The sequence below is a fragment of the Sinocyclocheilus rhinocerous genome, unplaced genomic scaffold, assembly GCF_001515625.1.
Source record: "Sinocyclocheilus rhinocerous isolate Xijiao unplaced genomic scaffold, SAMN03320098_v1.1 scaffold3203, whole genome shotgun sequence".
Classification (NCBI taxonomy): domain Eukaryota; kingdom Metazoa; phylum Chordata; class Actinopteri; order Cypriniformes; family Cyprinidae; genus Sinocyclocheilus; species Sinocyclocheilus rhinocerous.
Window position 1 is genome coordinate 257,438 of NW_015666486.1, and position 21,002 is coordinate 278,439.

The 21,002-nt window shown below is 37.7% G+C and overlaps 1 protein-coding gene across 1 annotated transcript; it reads right to left on the reverse strand.

The window, feature by feature from the left end:
* Nucleotides 1-6,349: 6,349 nt before the first annotated feature.
* On the reverse strand, nucleotides 6,350-9,597 carry LOC107732351 (uncharacterized). The gene is made up of 2 exons (XM_016543646.1): nucleotides 8,406-9,597; nucleotides 6,350-7,071 (listed from the first exon to the last, which is right to left on the reverse strand). The coding sequence occupies exons 1-2, from the start codon at nucleotides 8,967-8,969 to the stop codon at nucleotides 6,364-6,366; spliced, it is 1,272 nt and encodes a 423-aa protein (XP_016399132.1). The 5' UTR covers nucleotides 8,970-9,597; the 3' UTR covers nucleotides 6,350-6,363.
* Between the last annotated feature and the right edge of the window lie 11,405 nt (nucleotides 9,598-21,002).

Consider the following 21,002-nt stretch of genomic DNA (forward strand, 5'->3'; position numbering starts at 1 on the left):
CCCCTGCAAATTTCGAGCCCCGGGACTCCCCCGTTGCTTAGAACAAAGCGATAAGAGTAAAATCTTTCCCCTGCGCTGCGCTGTGCTGGGACGGCTGGCGGGAGAGCTCGTGGGTGATTCCCGTTTATTAAGCAGAGGTTCAAACTCCAGTCCGAACACCATTGGCCACGAGCTTTGGGCTCTGCTCTCACGGAGAATATTTACTTATATAGCATATTTTATTTTAGATGTACTAGAAACAATGTTAGATTTATAAAGTTTTATTTTGAAATGTAAGTCAATAACAATTGGCTGGAGCCAATGGTGAAAGTCTTTGCGCGAGGAGACCCCGCCCCATTTTGGAGGTTCTGCCCACTTTTGGAGTTCACGCCCAATTTTGGAGATCTCCGGTCTGCAGTTATATCTACTTGGATGTCCACGGCGCCCAGCTACATCGTGTTGTACTTGTAGATTTCTTCTAGACCAGCTGTTCTCAATTCCAGTCCTCGCGTACCCCCGCTCTGCATGTTTTGCACGTCTCTCTTTGTTAACACACCTGATTCGATTTGTAACTTTCTAGATCTTTTTAATGCCCAAACATACACACTACACACTGACTAAAATTTTAAAAGTGAAAAAGCATAATAGGACCCCTTTAAGTGACCAGCGCGTCAAAACAGCGGAGCGGATCACATAACAAGCGCTCAGGGGCGTTTATGGTAGATATCTTTCAGCGCTATAGGCTACTCTAGTGTTTTTATCTAAAGCCAAACGCGCTTTATTCAAGCCTGTAGCTGTCGCAGAAAAGGTTGTATTTTCTTTTAAGTATTTCAGTCATTTATTTTGTGAAAAGGTATTTAGTTCACAAATGGTGTGTAATGTATTATGAATGTTCATTTGGAAATTGTATTTGAGTATTATAAATACTGGGTAATAGTGACACCTGCAGGTGAAATATGTGTAACGTTAGTTGAATTTGTCACGTGATCTAGCCATGTGAGTATCAGATCCACAAAGAAATGCACAAATGCTAAGAGCTGTTCGATTGTTAGATCATTTGTTAGAAGGAATGCCTACATAAATGTCCTCTAATGTCTCCTGGATTTCTGATTAGAAGGCGCACACGGTATGTTGTTTATTCTTTGAAGTTTCAATACATTTGACATGTTTCTGTCCTGAAATCTCGTGTGTGTTGAACTAGCTAATTTTTTACGCACCTCATCCCAAATTCCAAAATGTAATCTTAGAGCTAATAACAGAGGCTTGAGCCATTGATATGCAGGCTAAGGCAGTTATTAATGCAGTCTAATGCAGTTATTAGAGAGAGAGTGCGAAAGAGAGAGAGGGAGAGATTAAAGGGGTCATATGATGCGATTTCAAGTTTTCCTTTCTCTTTGGAGTGTTACAAGCTGATTGTGCATAGATAAGATCCCTGAAGTTGCAAAGACTAAAGTCTCAAAACCAAAGAGATATACTTTATCAAAGTTAAGACTCTGTCACGCCCCCCTAAAACGGCTCGTTCTAACACGCCGATCTTTAAAAAAGCATCATATGACCCCTTTAAGTACGTGTGAATAGCCTACTTGGTGTTGCGTCTGTGTGTCTCTCAGCAGTGTTCAGCAGCAGTCTACTAATAGCGAATCTTTAAGTTTAACTGCTTCAAGAACCTCGCTACTGAGAAATGTCATGTACCTTTTCAGCTGCGAAACTCTTTTATTGATAAATTCGGGCAGTTTCTGTCCGCGTCTCCGCGTGTGTGCGCGCGAGTGCGTGTCTATGTGTGTGCATGTGTGAGAGTGAACGGAGAAAGAAAGCGTGATTTACGTAAAAAAAAAAGGTTGAAGCCATGGAAATAGTTTGTCATTTTTACCCTGTTTGTTATATTTATTTGCTCAATGTCTTCTGGGGTTTTGGTTATTTTACTGTTGTAGATATCCCATATTATAACAAAAATATTATATATCTCTTCATTGTGTCAACCCAGCGCTGGGTCAAAAAGGGACGAACCCAGCGCTGGGTTGTTTTAACCCAACAAGTTGGGTTATTATGTTTGACCCAGCATGCTAGGTTGCTTTTTTATGGTTTAAAATTACTACACTGCTAGGCTAAAATGAACCCAAATCAAGCTAGACATTAAACCTACAAATCTTGTTCATTTTCAAATCACTTTTACACACACAGAAGGACTATCAAAAGGTAAATATTTATTTAAAACAAGAGAAAACTGTCAAAAGTAACATGCATGTAAGAAGAAATGCAGAAAAGTATAGCATTAACAGCTACAGAGTTTATAAATGAAGCAGTGAACATTTGTTGAATATAACTTTTAAGATCAAATTGGACTTTTTTGGTAAAGTTTATATATTGTATAAAAATATTATACAAAAACACTCTTATACAATAGTTTAGTTAATAGTTAAGTTCTTTACAAACTATTCTGGCATGACAGTAAATAAACCACAACATTAACACTGATATTATAACATTTATCAGAAATATACGTGTCAAAGAATGTGAGCATGTGTATGAATGACAGAGTGTAAACTCCATTTCTACTAAACAACAACACAGAACAAGCATTTAACATTTTCTTTTTTACAAATTATACACTTAGTTTGTTTCATAGTCCATGAATACAGATCAGGCATCGCTGCCAATTTTCATGATCTCTTTAGCATAATTGATGTAGTCATGAAGAAGCCCCATCAGCACAGCAAAGGCATGCGACATCTTTTACATTATCCAGGGCAGCCTCCTCCTTTAAAACCACTGTTGCATCAGTTTGGGGGAAAGTACATTCCAACCCAGCACCGCTGAGTTATTGATCAAGACCAATTTTCAACCCAAAATTGGATTGGATTAAAGATTGGATCAACCCAGCATTTGAGTTAAAAAAACAACCCAGCATTTTTTAGAGTGTAATTTACAAAATGAACAATACAAAATGCAAATACAACTGCTTCAGTACATATTGCAAGCTGATATGTTCTGAAGAGACTCGACTGACATATAGAGTATATGAACTTAAGGAACCCAGCACTAGAGGACCAGGCCTGTGATCGTATTTATAGGGTGGGACAGTCCCGGGATGTTACAATATTCATTAATAGACTCTTGAAATTACACATCTATTCAGTATAGTTTTTTTTTTTTTGGTAATGCAAGCAAACATTAAATCTGAAATTTGCAAAACAGTGTCATAAAGCCAGACTATTTAGCTAATAGTTAATAATATTGCTGCAGCATGTACTATCACCAACCACAGTTTGGTTTTTGGGCAGGTTATTATAGCACAATAATAGACTTGCAAAAAATAATTAGACTGTATTAGAGTATTAGAGTATTTTTTATCTTTGTATATAGATCAAATATATATAGTAATAATCAAGCCTGATTATTTAAACTTAAATCACGCAAAATTGGTATCTGTGCAACATAAAATTGTCTCAAACAAAACTCTGAATATATTTCAAATATTTGACGCCACTAATCTGCCTGGCAACCTTTGGAAAATCTTGTAATTAATTTTATCAGGAACTGTCTTGTACTAAACTGTCTCTGGCAGATCTCATGGTCATCGTTAGTGTGTGATGTCCGTTTTATTCTAGAAAATAAAAATGAAATTAGTCTGTGTAATTTTATCTGCTTTTGCTGTTGTAGTGCACCCTGTATTGTATTTCTTTAAAAATGTCATGAAAGCAAAGACTGCATGTTTCTGGTTTCAATGCTGCATGTTTATACTAAACAAAACATTTCATGATGCAGTGCATTTTTAAACTTCATTTGTAGTGCATGTGGATGACACTAGGAGCAATACACTGGACATTCATTTGTTCTGCGAGGTGATAGAGTCTAAAGATAAACCAAAACAAGTATAAAACAAGAACTATTCATTTAATTTAATTTGTAGAAAATTTGACTAAGACTCATGTAAAAAACAAAAAAAAAGAGAGAGAAATTACAGATGTTTTCCCCTCTTGCAAGACTTGTTTGCAAGCTTCTGACCAAGATTCTTCCCTAGATTCTTAGGCAGATCGGATTTTATACCCATCTTAGAAGATATAAATACTGCATGAAGCTGTGATGTTACATTACCAGTATGGCAGAATCAAGAAGATTTATTTACATTTTCATCCAGCAGCCATCCATAAACTTATTGTGTATGTGCCCTATGTCTACCTAGGACAGATTGAATGATTGAGGTTTATATTATGGAAATAAACGTGTACTGATTTATAAAGCAATTAGAAATAAAGAAATTTAAATTCAGTGTGTTAAGCCAGAAGTTTGTGCTGCTACTTTGAACCTATAATCGGAACAAAAGACAGTTGAAGGATGACGCATAATTCAGTTATTTAAAATATAATTAATCTGACTCCATTAAATTTATTTAAACTCTTGTTGTTCAAAGGCAAAAGACTTTCTTAGAACTGGAAGGAAAATGTATGATCTAACCTAAATGTTTAGATCACACTTTTAAGGTCAAACACTTTTAGCTTTCAACCTTATCAGTGAAAGGAAAGATTCTCAAAGCCTTTAAAGCAAGCAAATTTATTTAAGTTGCATTCTTAAATATATGACAGTAGAATGGAACAATATACTGTATAGACAAACTTAGCTATAACAGTTAATGCACTGCTGTGCAAAAGAGGCCGTGTGCCATTGTTTTGTACTACCTACAGTTAAACTAATAGGTAGCACATTTATTAGGCTTTAATAATATCTAAACCTACCCCAAACACTAACCTTAAAACAATGCAAATGTTGGTAGCATAATCTGAGGTAGGTAGCTTTTTTCATCAGAACACTGGAGTGGCAAAGTGAAAGTCTTTTTCTGTAATCAACAATAACCTTTCCTCTTATACCCTGAGCAAATCATTATTAAACATAAGTGGAATGTAAAAACCAAAACCAACTGAAAGAAAACAAAAAGACCATCAACCTGAAGGCAAATGAGTGGTCATCAAGAGTGCATTAACATATTCTCCTCAATGCATGTTTAAGCAATAATTCCTAGATTGTACAGATAAACTAATCTAAGAATTGTGATTTTAGATGGTGTTTAAAATAAAATAAAAAAATATCTCAACATTCCACCTCTTTTGTTTTGCTTAACTGCATTATATACACTAAATTTCTAGAAATACTACAACGATTTACCTTCAACCCTCATAGACTATTGATTATATATGAAAAATAAAAAGTTGATTCAGCTAGCTGTTACAATTGCACTGATGTAAAGATGCATGATGCAGGTAGTTCACAGACATGTTGGCAGGCTATACCTGAGTTTTCTAGCCATGCAAGTACAGATCCTCTTTACTCTGGAAAAGAACCAAAATCCAAAATATATGTAACTCCAAAAATTATTTATATATGTAACACACAACAATGATATCATAAATTGTATTTAAGCTAAATTCACACTTGTGTTATACCACCCTCTCTCACTTCTTGGTGACTGAGGGGGGTTCTGGAGTGGCAGATAAGGGTTCTGGTTTTGTGGTTGTTGCACAGATCTCAGATTGTCTGGGAGACATCTCAGAATGGATAAAAGAACATCACCTGCAGCTTAACCTAGCAAAGACAGAGCTTCTTGTCTTTCCTGCCACTCCAACTGTACAGCATAATTTGACCATCCAGCTAGGTTCATCAACAATAATCCCATTGAGTTTAGTCAGAAATCTTGGGTTAATATTTGATGATCAGCTGACCTTCAAAGACCACGTTGCAAAGACTGCTCCATCATGCAGGTGTGCACTCCACAATATCAGGAAGATTAGTTTTTCTAATGGAGCATGCTGCACAACTTCTTGTCCAGGCCCTAGGCTGGACTATTGCAATGCTCTTCTGGCTGGACTTTCATCATGCACAATTAAACCACTACAAATTATTCAGAATGCAGCACTACAACTGAGAGTCCAAGTGAGCCCACGTCACACATCTCTTTATCTCTTTACACTGGCTTCCAGTTACGGCTTGCATAAAGTTCATGACATTGATGCTTGCATACAGAACAGCCATGTGCCTCGTAGTACCATCACAAAGAGGCACAAAATCACTTTCCAGAATGTTCTCATTCACTGTTCCTTACTGGTGGAATGATCTTTCCAATTCTATCCAGAATGCCGAACAGCTGACAGTATTCAAACTCATCTCTTCCATGAGCACTAAACTGCATAAAGAAAAAAAAATCTTCCTATGTTCTTTCACTTTTCCTTAATGTTTTCACTTTCCTCCATGTTTTAGTTTGTACTATTCTGAACAATGTCTGAAACTTTGTATTACTAGCACTTTTCATGTTTATTGCCTTTAAGATGACGGTTATTGTATTCCTCATTTGTAACTCTGTTAAATTAATAAATGCTGAGTAGGGTTCTGGTTTCACTGAGGATGGTTCTGGGCTGGTAGAGGAGGGTTCTGGTCTTGCTGAGGAAGCTTTTGGAGTGGCATAGGAGGGTTCTGGTCTTGCTGAGGAAGGTTCTGGGTGGCAGATGGGGGTTTTGGTCTAGCTGAGGAAGGTTCTGGGCTGGCAGAGGAGGGTACTGGTCTTGCTGAGGAAGGTTCTGGGGTGGCACAGAAGGGTTCTGGTCTTGCTGAGGAAGGTTCTGGGCTAGCAGAGGAGGGTACTGGTCTTGCTAAAGAAGCTCCTGGGGTGGCAGAGAAGGGTTCTGGTCTTGCCGAGGAAGGTTCTGGGGTGGCAGAGAAGGGTTCTGGTCTTGCTGAGGAAGGTTCTGGGGTGGCAGAGAAGGGTTCTGGTCTTGCTGAGGAAGGTTCTGGTCTTGCCGAGTTCTGGGGTGGTTCATTCATTGATTCAGAGTTTCTTGACATGATTAAGTCAATCATTTGGTTAGACAAGTATGTCCAGTCCAGTAAACCATCAGTTCTGCGTACATTTAAAACATTAATACATTTTTCTTTAGAACTTGTTTTCACTCTCTCTCGCATTTCCTCCTCCGCATATCTTATTGTCTCCTCTTCATATATGTCTTCAAATAGAGACTTGTAATAGGATGTTGTGCAAAACTGACAACATGTAGAAACCAACAGCCACAATAATGGAAGAGCAAAAAGGAATCCCAACCCGAACGCCTATGAACAAAACAATGAGCCTGCATAAATATGCATAGTTATTACAGAGTTTTATTATTACAAAGTTTTAGAATGAACCTTTCATGGATAGTTTTGTAAAGGGACAACCACGGCTATGTCACATGGGCACATGGGGAAGTTATTCCTCCAACATAATTTGAAGATTTTTGGTCAAAAGTCAAAATACACAAATGTATGTTGGTCTCAAACACCAGGTTCAAAAACTTTTTAAATTATCCTTCCTCATATTTTTGCTATTCCTGTTAGGTATACCATCAAACATAATTAATCCACCCTCAGAAACACTGATGTAAGATATAAAAGGATAGCAGATTTTAACTGAAAGGGTGAATTGTGTCCATAATGGAGCAGGTTTTTATGTAGACTGTCGTGTTTTTTAAAGATGTAATTTCATATAATTGATTAATGATTATGATTCTGTTGGCCAGAACAATGGCTAAATATTTTAAATGCTGCCTTTTACATTTTTATATTTCATGAATTGTTTTGTGGTTTATAATTTGTTTTACTCTGTAATTTTTTCTATACATTTGTTTGGCTATTGGATGGCAATAATGACTATATGTACCGCTGCAAGAAACATTACTTAGCAGTAGTAGTAATAAATAACCTTGTTTATTGTTTCAAAAGTACCACAAATGAATATTAGATCAAATACAATATGGATCAATCAGTACAGATTTTATTACATTGACTGCAGGTCTAATTAAAATAATTTATATTGCAGGCAAATGTAACAGGACTAGAAACATACTCAGTGCATAATTTAACGGGGATAACTTAACCAGGTCACTATACAGTATGTCTAATATCTAAAATAGACCATGTTTTCAGTCCCTGATTTTAGCAGTCTATTCACACCCTGCATGCTGCCACAAATGGTGTTGAGTGTTATATTATCTATTTCTTTCTCCCCAGCAAATATGTTCAGCTGCCTATAAAGAAAAATATACCCACCTCAGAAATTTAAAAAGTGTGACAACTAACCGCAGACTTCCCTATATGCAATTACATTTAAAAGCGGATTGCCAATAGCCTTCTTTGTCCATTTTTAATATTATTTTCAATTATGCTAGTCTGGAGTGAAGGATCATATCCATAACATATTTAATATAAATATGAATAGCTTACAAAAATTGTATGTAATGGTATTCTCTGTTGTATTGGAATACATCACCTCAACATCATACAACGAAAAAGCTTCAGTATAGAAAGTTACAAAGATTAAATGTTTTATTGTTTCATTATTCAGCATATATTTTTATATTAATGATTTGATCAATATTCATATTATTGGATGGTTAATAACATACCTGTGATAGAGCCTGATAATATTTAATCTTGTCAGATTCTTCAGCAGTAAGTTTGTTGCTCTCTTTACAAGGAATTTGATCGTTTGTTCGTGTGATGTTTTCTTCTGTCAGATTCCAGCACACCACAGCGTCACCATCAATCAAAACTGTTATGATCCATAACGCAGAAAGAAACAGGTTTCTCATAAAATTTTTACAGGAAAATCTTCTGCATGCCTGACAGAAACGTGCACGAGAGCAGGCTGAACAGGAGCAGGATACATGGAGAATGTTCCCAAGTGTGCAGTCTTCATGGGACCATAACGCATGTATACAAGAACACCACAGTGCAGAAATAATTGTAAATGTTTTAGCGGTTAAGGTCAGTATTAAAAAAAGTCCGATAAATGGAAGACCAATATATAGTCCGCAGAACCACTGGTAAAAATCATTACATGGGCACTGAAAGTCCAGTTTGAAAGTGTACTGAAAAACAAGAAATATAAAAGCAATTGCAAATGCACTGCCAGAAGTCAGCTTATTCAGCAAGGTGGATTCAAAGATTAGATGTTCTGGATGCACCATGTTGGCAGATCCTTGCAGCTCAGACAAATTTGAAGTAGTACATTACAGGTTCGTACAGTAGTTAAAACATACTCCAAAAGTAGCAGCTTCCGGCTCTCCTGTCTCCTCCCCTTGCTATAATGAAAGCTGATTGTCTTGGTGTGGGAAAGAAAAAAGCACGTCAATACCAGCATTATTTTAATCCTTGTACATTTCACAATTTATTTTGTTTTTCAACATTACTATTATCTTGTAGATATTAAATGTTTGGCACTAGTAAAATGAACATTAAGCAGGTGAGCAGACTTTCTCACGGACAGACAGGAACTGCCACCCCCCTAACTTGTGGTGCAAATATGTTGATGCCATCTGAGATGCAAGCATCTTACTCATATAGAAAGCCACAGTTATATGTATTGTATGTGGTCAGTATGTGCTAATTTGTTGTGCATGTGGTAGGGCATGTATTATTATTATTTTTTTCTTGTTTTTGTTTTGTTGATTTAGGTATTTTTAAAATTGAAAAGTTTAAACATTGTGGATTCCATCTAAATAACATTGGTCTTCCTTATGCAGGTGCTTCACAAGGATTCTGTCCATGTATAGGTGAAAAACAAAACAATGAAAATGTGTATGTAATATGTATATCTTTGCAACACCCCTTTAAAGGGGTCATATGATGCGATTTCAATTTTTCCTTTCCCATTGCTATCACTGGACTGTACAATGTGCATACCTGCTGGCCTCTGTGGTGTCTGCCGCCTCTTATCTTGTCTCCCTTTCTCATGCCCACAGGCTATATTGAGTCTCTCTAGAAGCAGCTCATCCGAGGTGGTAGGTTGCTGCAGGTAGGGTTGGAGGTCACTTTTGATGTTATCATTCTGCAGACCTGTAAGTATAGTGTGCATAAACATGCTCTGTACAAGTACAGGATCATACTTCAGATTTGACTCTACCTCTTGTGATGCAAACAATATTTTTTGCCTGAGGTCCATCACTCTAAATAAAGTTAAATAAATAAACTTATAAAAAGCTCTGTTGCACTCCGTTCCTGATAGTGCGAGCGGAGAATCATCCTAAGTGTAGGCAGAGATAGATCACTTTTACCTTCAAGGTAGCTCCGCAGTTGCAGACCTGGAACAATGTCCCTGATAACAGCATCCACTATTTCTGTCTCGGAATACCCTCTGCTAAGGCCATTCTCGATTTGGCGTGCTAAACTGGAAAATGTGAGTCGGTCTTTTTGGCCCGGTTCACCAATCTGACCTGATATTTTATAGTCTTTCCGCCATGTGGGGCTATTTACCCGGGTTGTTGGTAGATTTCTCGGTAACAATTCACTGTCACCTCTGCTATTCATTTCCCTTGTTATCAGTTTCCGCATTTCAGTTTCTTTCTGTTGGACTGCCAGTCTTAAACTATCTAATTCTCTCAATTTGTCTTTGGCTTCGTCATCTACTTTAACCTCTTTCTCTTTGGTGTTTGCAAGAAATATAGGAAAGCCTTTGATAATGTCCAATAAGCTCAACAATTCCGCCATCCCCTCATCTTCGAGTTCAGTAATTTCGTCGAATAAATCATATTACCTCAAATCAAAAAGAGCGTAAGACTATACATTATACCCTGTACTCACAGGTCATCTGTACTCAAATACTCTGTACTTAAAATGTATCTCAATCTCATAACATTTCCGTTATCAAAATATAACACTTTACACGTTATCAATTTAATGAGGTGATAACAAGCCGGCGCTAATTTAACATGGACGATTCAGCACGTGACCCATTAACACTCACTCATCTACGCATTGTTCCAGTTTGTATAAATATAACAGCATTCAGGCTATAGTTACAGTTGGAAATACTGTTTATAACTATGAAATTAGTGATATATATATACACACACACACACACACACACTGTGTTCCAAATTATTATGCCGGGCCCCCGTGGCGCCGACGCTGGCCTTCACCATTGTGGAGCCCTGTGCAGCCTATTGTGGAGGTCTTAGACCAACTGACTCATCAAAACTCCACTATCTGCCCCCACACCAGACCCTTGGCTATTTACAATGGTGATGGTTTGACATTAGACTTTGAACGGATAGAGCAGATAATAGCAGAATTGCTGGAGATTAGACTGAGCCCTGGTCACACTCTGGTGCCTGCTTGTAGATGCTCTCTATGGGTAGAACTGGCTGTTGTTGACCTAAAGGAGGACTTCTCTCGCACTCGAATTTTTCTGAAAAATAATGATATTAGAATACATTTCACAAATAATTTGATCACAATATCCACCTTATTTAGACAACGCGGAAGTAAACAATTTTCTTTGAGCCTGCGAGACTTCCGTTTTTTTAGCTGCTGTAGAATAAGTAATTAGTGCAGTAAACGATAAAACTTATTGCGCTACAAACCAGTGTATTTATAATTACGATAGTGAATATATTCGGATGTGTGCAGCACATTTTATGGAGGACTGTTTCCTGATCCTGGTAGAGTAGACTACAATGCCGGCTGTTCTGACTCAAAGACTGTAAGTACGTCTTTTATATTTAAAGAGTTTTTATATTTTATATATTTAAAGCGAGTTTTTTGGGCAATGTAGAGTAGCACTTGTTGTTTGTCATTTCTCTGATCACAAATGCAGACAGGGTTTTATGTTTACGGCATAGGGAGCGTGCTGGGGTCTATTTTCAGTTGCTACGTAATATCATTGCGCCTGCTGCACCCATGGTGTGGGGAGTTGGAAAATTTGCCTATTTTCAAAAATAGTGGAGTGTTCCTTTAAGAAAACCCTTCGTCAGTACCCTTACCCTTACAATAACCCTTTAGTCACAAATACCTATACCAGGGGTATCGCTAGATGCTATTTCACAAGGCCCTGTGAAGTTTTGCTGTCCCAGTACAATTTTTTCTGATAAATCATTGTCTGACGAGGTAGATTATAGTAGATACAGCTAAATATAGGCTTTCCTATTCATTGAACTTTATTATTTACATCATTTGAATGACTTAAAACAGGTTGATTGCAAGTCAGTTGATGTGAAAATATCCTACACACCTTCGTCAATCATATACGCCTTCGCATCTCTCGCTGTGCTTCTCCTCACTTCACTTTTCCCCCTTGCAGTCATACGATAATTCATAATAAGGTATTATAGTTGAGGAGATACAGATAACTATCGAACATCCTTAAAGATTGTCTAGATGCTAAGTGTAAGGGAAACAGGTAAATTTAGCTCAAAGGGAATCATTTATGATAGGGGGTTCTCTTTGTTGTCGTTGTTGCAGAAAAGGTGGTTTCCCGAGGTTGATGATTGGCTGGAAGTTCAGTAGTCGTTGAAGTGACGTCTTGGGAAGCCAATGGTTGGGCGCAGGCCGAAGCACGCCTGAACGGCGCTGAAAGAATGTTAAAAGCGATGACTAAAAAGCTAAAAGCATGACTAAAAAGCAGTGGCTAAAAGCGATGACTAAAAGCTAGAAGCATAATTTGATGGTGTACTGAGTATTTAAACTGGGCTGTTGGACACATCCCAAATGGTGTCTTGACCAATTAGATATTGTATATATAATTTGGACATGATTTCTATAACCAGAATATAATATATTTGACAAGGTATTGATTGATAGAAACGTTTAAAGCATGAATTTTCAAACTCATACATACTAAACATGAATATGAACCCTTAAGCTATTAAATAGTTATTAAAAATACATACTCAATAAGTGATTAGAACAAGATAGTCGAATGTGTGGGTTACATACATGATATGGAGTTAAGCAATGGACTGATATTCGTTTATAAGTCTTTTTGAGTTCATTTTGGTGCATATATACATGGAAAGGCAGTTTCTGTGCCATTCTGTGAAGTAAGAATGTGTTCTGTGAAGACCAAAGGGGTTAAAAGGTCTCATAAGGAATTTCAGTCTGGTTCTTGTCCTCTAGGTGGGGGGAAGTCAATCCAAAGAGCTCGTGATCGTGATTACTATCATGGATTTACATGTGATGGTCATGCTGTGCATCTCTTTGACCATCAATCTTGATTACTTGCCCCAAAATTGACAATTTCCTTGGAATTTTCAATAAGTGTTCTTTTATTTAATGTTGCAAGCTGTTCTGTGAAAGAGTTGGTTGGTTAGGCTTGCTTCAGACTAGGATCTAGGTCTGGCGCTAGGATCTGATTTACGAACATCCTGTTGTCTTGGGCCCATTTGTGGAATTCGGCTCTTTGGGTTGTTCAACACCAATCTGATCAAATCTTAAAACAGTCGCTCTGATACCCATACACATCCCCCCTTCGGTCGGCGATGTGTTGAGCTGGAGACATTGGCGAGCGCTGGAGAAACAAAGGCAGAAGAAGCAGACAAACACAGCAAACAACAAGTCAACACCTCCATGACAGTTACTGTACTGGTGCAGGCATCAGGTTATTTAGGTACAGGTGGTAAAGTTCAATTAGTCAAACTAGTTTAGTAAATTGAATATGTTTTAGTTAAATCTGGAAATTGTTCTAATTTGGTTCCGTACGTTGATTCTTCGATCAACTTTTGTGATTAACTTTGTTTTTTTCTTCTAGGTTGTCTTAATTTAAAATGTTTACCGTTAATTTTCTAGTAACATCATTTGCAATGAAATAAATTGACCTAACGTGCATGAAGCTCTCTGGCTTCCATTCAGTTTAGAGTGGCTGGCGGATATTAGGTGTGGCGAGTCAATCCTAATATCAGACATTTGACCCTTGCAGGGTGTCTAGGAGTTTTACCTACTAAAGAAAGAGGGAAAGGAAAAGGATAGGCAAAAGAAAAACAAAACAAAACAAAGCTGCTGTGGGTTTTCCTAGCGTGGCTGGCAACTACTTTTGAGCTAGGATGTCATGTGCAGTTAGTGTGTCATGTATCTTAACTTAGTGTCAGGTGTTCTAGCTATTGTGAGGATGGCTGCATGTTTCTTCATGGTGGGTGTATGTAACTTTGTTACGCCAAAATGTGGATATTCTACTTGGGGGAAGAATATGTTTGTTGAATGTGTTATCAGTAGATGTGGTTACCTCTGGGTGTAGGTAATGTTGTGTGTGTTTCTGTGCTTTGGTGGTTGCTGTTGCACAGACAGGAATGTGGTTCTTGGAGTTGGAGTTCATTTGACAGTTTGTTAGTGAGTGATGGGTGACTGAGGTGATGTTCTTTGGTACGAGTTTATCAACGGTTGTCCGTGAGAGATGGTTGTCCCATGAATTTTTCCAGTGGTTGGGCTGATAGCTGTCGTGGACATGGGGGTCACGTTCTCTGTGCTCTTGATGGAGGACTCTGGTGTTGTGATGCCACTGGGTGTCGTCCGGTACAAGGCTTGAGTTTTTGGTGACAGACTTCAAGAGTGTGGATGTTTTGTTCCCTTTCTTTGAGGCCATCTTCTGCTTGTTGTAGGCCTTCTGTGTTAGGTCACGCAACTGTTGGATGGTCATGGAGCGTGGACAGGCCATGACGCCTAGATGGTGGCTGACTCCAGGGTGCAGATTTCTTAGGAAGAGGCTTTTGAAGTTCATATCCTCTTCAAGGTCAGGTTTGTTGTGTGCACCAAAGTAGGCTTGTCGGAGTCGGTTGTAGTATGCTTGTGGAGTCTCTTCTCGACCTTGTTTGATCTCCAAGGCAGTTAACAGTCCATTTTCAGACTCAGGGTCTGTAAACTCTTTAATCAGGACCTCACAAAGTAGCTGGTAGTTTGACTTTGTTTGACTGGGCTGTCGATCTAGGAAGTTTCGTACCTCGGGACTGGACGTGGCTCTAAGGAGGTATAACCTGTCTCTGTCAGTCACATGAGGTCTCATTTCCAGGTGAAACTCGATATCTTGCAGGTAGGCCTGGATGTCGTGGTCCTCTGTGGAGTTTGTGTTGAACCTGCTGATGTTTTTAGACAGCTTGTTGAGGTCTTTGATGGTCATCCCATGTACAGCTCCCAGGTCTGCTTGGATGGGAGGTATTCTTTCGTTGGCAGGAAAGGGTTGTGTGGCGAAGGCAGATGAAGTTTTGGGTTGTGGCCCTTCGCGCCTTTCGTCATATGCCAGTTCTTGGACGTGGGACTCTGCTCTGCTCAGCAGTGGTGAGGCTGAGAGATGCTTCTCTTTTCTTGGCTCTTGTTTCAGCTCATAAGCATCTTTGAGTTCTTTTCTGACCATGTAGAGCTCATCGTTGGTATCGTCTAGTTGTTGGGTCAGATTGTCCATTTCAGTTCTATACCTTTCAAGGTGGTATTTCAAGGTACTGATTTCAACATTCTTGTTTCTGAAGTCATTCTTGGCTTTCTCTAGTAGCTGTTCGGCATACTGGAGTCTGTTTACCAGGTCTTTCTGGACAGCCTTTGAATGTTGTTGGTCGAGCTGCGCTGCTGCCAGGGCTGCTTGGAGCTTCTTAACTTGTTCTGTTGTTTCCTGCTCCTTCTCGTTGGGTGCTTTGAGTTGATCTTGAACTTTCACTTCCAGCTTGTCTATGCGGCGTTGAGCACGTGTCAGCTCCTCTTGAAGGTGGGTGATGTGCTTGTCGCTCAGTTTCAGCTGGGTTGTGAAGGCGTAGCTTAGGGAGCTGGTGATTTTGACTAGCTCCTCGTGGTTGTTGTTCTGGCTTGAATCTTGTGTCAGGAATCTTCTCAGGATTAGGATTATTATTAAAAATAATAACAGTTCAAATGTCTTGGGGGTGAGGCTGTCTGTCATGCCTCTCAGCCAAGTGTTCACATCTTCCCCATGGGCAATGGGGTCTGCAGTCTGCGGCATGTTGGCACGCTGGGGAGAAGAGAGACTGACACAGATCTGTGTGGAGTAGAAGCCTATGTGTGGTGGGACAACTAAGTGTGGAGTCAGTGATTGTGACCCACTAGTGAAGTGTGGTGATGATTGTGTTGGTCTCGGGGTGTCTAAGTAGACTAGGGATGACTTCGTCACTTCTAATGAGGAAGAGGAAAAAGAGAGAAAAAGGTGAAAACAATTCAATGAAAAGAAACAATTCCTTTTCGGTTTAGAGAAAATTATTATTTTTTTTCAATTGAATGTGGTTATCAAGAAGGTAAACAATATTATTAAATCTCTGTTTTAGACAAAAGAATGCAATAATAATGTTGATATCTCTTTTCTTAGTCTGACAGGATTGACACCGTACACCTTACAGTTGGGCCGCTCACCAGGGAGGCTGCGAAGGCGACAGTTGTTCAACACTTATCTCTATTAAATTGATCTCAGCGTTGGATGAGATGCTAAAATTTGGATTGCGTTTCCAAATGTAGGGAGGTTAGGAAGAACGAAGGAGGGGTTGATTACAATCAAATTCATAAGGATGATTCGTCTTCTTCGACAAGATTATGTATTTCATTCACATAGAATTGATTGATGGTTCTTACAGGTCCCTACACATGTGAAGAGTAAAGAGGAAGGAAAGCAGGAGAGACAGGAGAGAAGGGAAGGAGACTCAGTAAACTGAGTGGATCGGGCCCACTAGCAGGCTCTGTTACTGTTATGCCCAACTACGAGTAGAGCGTTGTTTTTAGTTGCTGCACAACTAATCAAACAAAAATCAAATTTAAGTGAAAGAGAGTTGTCTTTCGAGTTTATTTGAACTCGTAGTGAGGGATAACAATGTTTCCTAATAAAGGCCTCAGGTGTGTCGTTCCCAAGCTAGGATACACAGAGGAAAGAAAATGGTAAGACAAAGTTAAATTAAAAAGTAATAAATGGGCAAAATAAGCAAAAATGAAATTAAATAAAGAAGGAAATCAATAAGTTAAACAATAGTGGCTAAGTGTATAACCAAAACAGGAAGAAAGAGTGGTAAAACGCAATAAAATGAGTAAGTATAAGTCTGAATAGAATATATTGATAGGGGTAACAGATCAATTAGGTAGAATAAGTTTACTTAAACTTTCAAAGTTCAAGGCTTATTCGTACCTAAAATGATTAGGCATGAGAGGGAATACTAGAAGTAATGATCATATGAAATGATCTGAGGGAAAAGTAAATACTAAGTAAATACTCATCATTTGTCAATTTACCTGTCAAAGTTTTTAGTCAGACAAAGGTTTTGTTTTTAGAAAACTAAACCAGGAGCCATTTTTATGACTGTAAATAATGACAGTCCATCTTAATACATGAAAATTCTGAAGCCTTTATTGCAATGTAGCAGTATCAAAGCATTTCAGGCTAAACCTGACTTGTTTATCATTTGTTTCCTACAACTGATGTTATTGTTCATGCATAAGATGCAGCCGTAAGCACCAAGCAGAGTGCCAAATATGAGAACTCAGTCACGTGTGGTTGGAAACAAACCCACATCCTTGTTTAGACAATCTATTTAGGTGAACTACATGTGCATATCTTATGCATTTGACAGCCTGTGCAGTCAAATAAATGAAAACTCTTTGTTTTGCATTACATATTGTATGTCAAGGGAATATAAGCGACTTTCATAGAGGTTTTTTTGGGGATTTTTTTTTATAACAAACTCCATAGTTAGCCTAATGGTGATGGAGCATAGTTTTAACTGTGACTACCATGATCTTACTAATACCACGGTTAAATTCTGCACTATATGGTTAATTTTCATAAGACCAACTACAAAGGAGAATAAAAAAATAAAAAAAAAAAAATTCAGCATGGACCCCCATGGATTTAAGAACAAATCTATGAATTTTTCTTATTAGGAAATATGTTCAGTTCTAATAAACTTTAAAGAAAAAAAATCTGACATAATTAATTATAGCCCTGCATAAACTCAGTGTTAACTTTTTACAGACTTTATTGTTACATACAACAGTAAATGTACTTTACTGCATTCTAACTCAAATTCAATGCTTTATTGTCAATTGTGCATCTTTGCGACAAAAAATATGCAATAATATTGTTAACTGCGTTTCAGTAATATCTATTGCTCTTGATCACTGTCCTTTATTTTTTATAATTTAAATAAAATCATTAGCACCTGTCAATACCAGCATTATTTTAATCCTTGTACATTTCACAATTTATTTTGTTTTTCAACATTACTATTATCTTGTAGATATTAAATGTTTGGCACTAGTAAAATGAACATTAAGCAGGTGAGCAGACTTTCTCACGGACAGACAGGAACTGCCACCCCCCTAACTTGTGGTGCAAATATGTTGATGCCATCTGAGATGCAAGCATCTTACTCATATAGAAAGCCACAGTTATGTTATATGTATTGTATGTGGTCAGTATGTGCTAATTTGTTGTGCATGTGGTAGTGCATGTATTTTTTTCTTTTTTCAGCTGTTTAAATGTCAAAACCAGAATATGTTGATTTAGGTATTTTTACCATTTATAATTTGAAACATTGTGGATTCCATCTAAATAACATTGTTTTTTCTTTATGCAGGTGCTTCACAGGATTCTGTCCATGTATAGGTACACTGCATGTGCATATCTTATGCATTTGACAGCCTGTGCAGTCAAATAAATGAAAACTCTTTGTTTTATACTTACATTACATATTGTATGTCAAGGGAATATAAACTACTTTTATAGAGGGTTTTTTGGGGATTTTTTTCCATAACAAACTCCATAGTTAGCCTAATGGTGATGGAGCATAGGGTTAGCTGCATAGGGTTAGGGTTAACTGTGACTACCATGATCTTACTAATACCACGTTTAAATTCTGCACTATATGGTTAATTTTCATAAGGCCAACTAAAAAGGAGAATTCCAAAAAAAAAAAAAAAAAAACATTTCAGCATGGACCCCCATGAATTTAAGAACAAATCTATGAATTTTTCTTTTTAGGAAATATGTTCAGTTCTAATAAACTTTAAAGAAAAATATATATAAGTATTAGTAAATCTGACAGAATTAATTATAGCCCTGCATAAACTCGGTGTTAACTTTTTACAGACTTTATTGTTACATACAACAGTAAATGTACTTTACTGCATTCTAACTTGCATTTTTGTGACAAAAATATGCAATAATAATATTGTTAACTGCGTTTCAGTAATATCTATTGCTCTTGATCACTGTCCTTTATTTTTTATAATTTAAAAGACTCTAATCAGGCCCTCAAACATTCATGGAGGGAACATGTTGGCCAATGGACTGGATTATTCCAGTCTAAATTTTAGTCCTAGTCCAGAACAGACGTGGTGGTTAATACTATTAATAAAAATATCACATTGCTAATGACATTTTGTGCAGAGTTGGGACAGGCAAGAGTCAAAGACAAAAGACTCATTGCGATTTGTCCATGTTTTATTTCAACTGTTCTCAAACTTGCATAGTACTTTACCGCCACCCACTGTTAGTGAGACATTATGATGAGTGATACATCTGTATTAAGATGAAACTCTTCATATGGCAAGCCATTTTGAATCATTCCCAGGATATGTTGATATCAACAATTCAGTTTTCACAAGTAAAAATTATAATTCTTGATACCAATAATGGAATTTTAACTAATGGGAATTATTGATATCAGGGATTTTATTTTTCCCAGTAAAATTGTTAGATCTTCATAACAACAATGGCATCATCACTCACAGAAAAGTAAAACATTTAGTTCTTCAAATCTGTAGTTCTTCAAAAGAGTTTGTGGGTGAAGGGGCAAGTGGGGTCAAGGTGAAGACCGCAAATACTGATCAGCTGAGAGAAGCTTGCGATTGGAAGCTTTCTGTTGATCTGAATCACAGGCTCAGTTTACTGGCCGAAATTGCAGCTACCAACCTCAGACCAGACCTTGTGTTTTGGTCCTCCTCATTATGTTCTGTGTACATCATAAAGCACAATGTGCCCTGGACGGATGCGGTGGAAGAGGTCTACGAGCGCAAGAGCCTTAAGTATTCTGAGCTGGCAGTTGATGTGGAGCGATGTGGCTGGAAAACAAAGGTTTGCTGCAGGGGCTTTATAGGAAGATCTGCCATCAAACTGTTCAAGGAACTGGAATCTGAGGCCAAACCCAACAGCAAGCTGTCAAGGCCCTTTCCAGTGCCACAGAACAAGAGAGTAGATGGCTCTGGATTAAGAGGAGGGAAGCCGTCTGGGCCCCATAACAACAGAGGTGAAAGCAGAGGGGGGCACACCTGATGCCAGTTGTTGCTGATGAGCCCTCTGCAGGTGTTGTGGGCTGATATCATCGAAACACCAAGGAAGGGGGATGGCCACCTGATGACCCCAATGAAGCTGAGATCTCTTTCCCTCTATACCTTCTCCTCTCCACCCCTGGTACCACCATTCAAAATGCTCTACACTGTTCCCCACTTATCTCAGGCAGGTGCAATAGTAACATGGGATAGTAAAGTCCTAAAATGTAACTAACTCTAATTGCATTTTCACTAGTAGAATTTTGCAATGATATGTAATACCTTTGCAGGCTGATTTGACTTAATAATTTGCAGGATATTAATTTCATATCAACAATAACATTTTTTACTATAGTTAAAATGCAAATTTTTGATATCAGAAATTTAATTTCTGCTAGTAAAAGAGCTATTGATGTCAGTAATTACATTTCCACTAGTAAAATTATGAAATCAGAAATTGGTGAATTACTCGCATGAATACAAATTCTTATCAAAAACTGAATTTCAACTAGTAAAAAACATAATTCTTGATATCTATTTGAATTTTAAAATATCTAGTTAATTTTATGACAATATATGGAAGCCCAATTCTGCCACATAAACTGACTTTTCTTCTCGAAATTGCAAGATATAAACTCACAATTTTGAGTTATGAAGTCAGATTGTGGGATGTAAACTCGCAATTGTGAGAAATAGGTAAAGTCAGAATTGTGAGATATAAACTCGCAGTTCTGACTTTTCTTGCAATTGTGATTTTATATTTTGCAATTCTGCCTTTTTTTTCTTAGAATTGCGAGATATAAACTCATAATTTTGAGTTATAAAATCCAATTCCGTGGAAAATAGGCTGACTTTTTTTCTCAGAATTGTGTTTATATCTTACAATTCTGACTTTATAACTCAATTGCTTGTTATGAAGTTAGAATTACGAGATATAAACTTGCAATTAACTCTTCGCAAAGACCCCCCCCCCCCCCCCCCCCCCC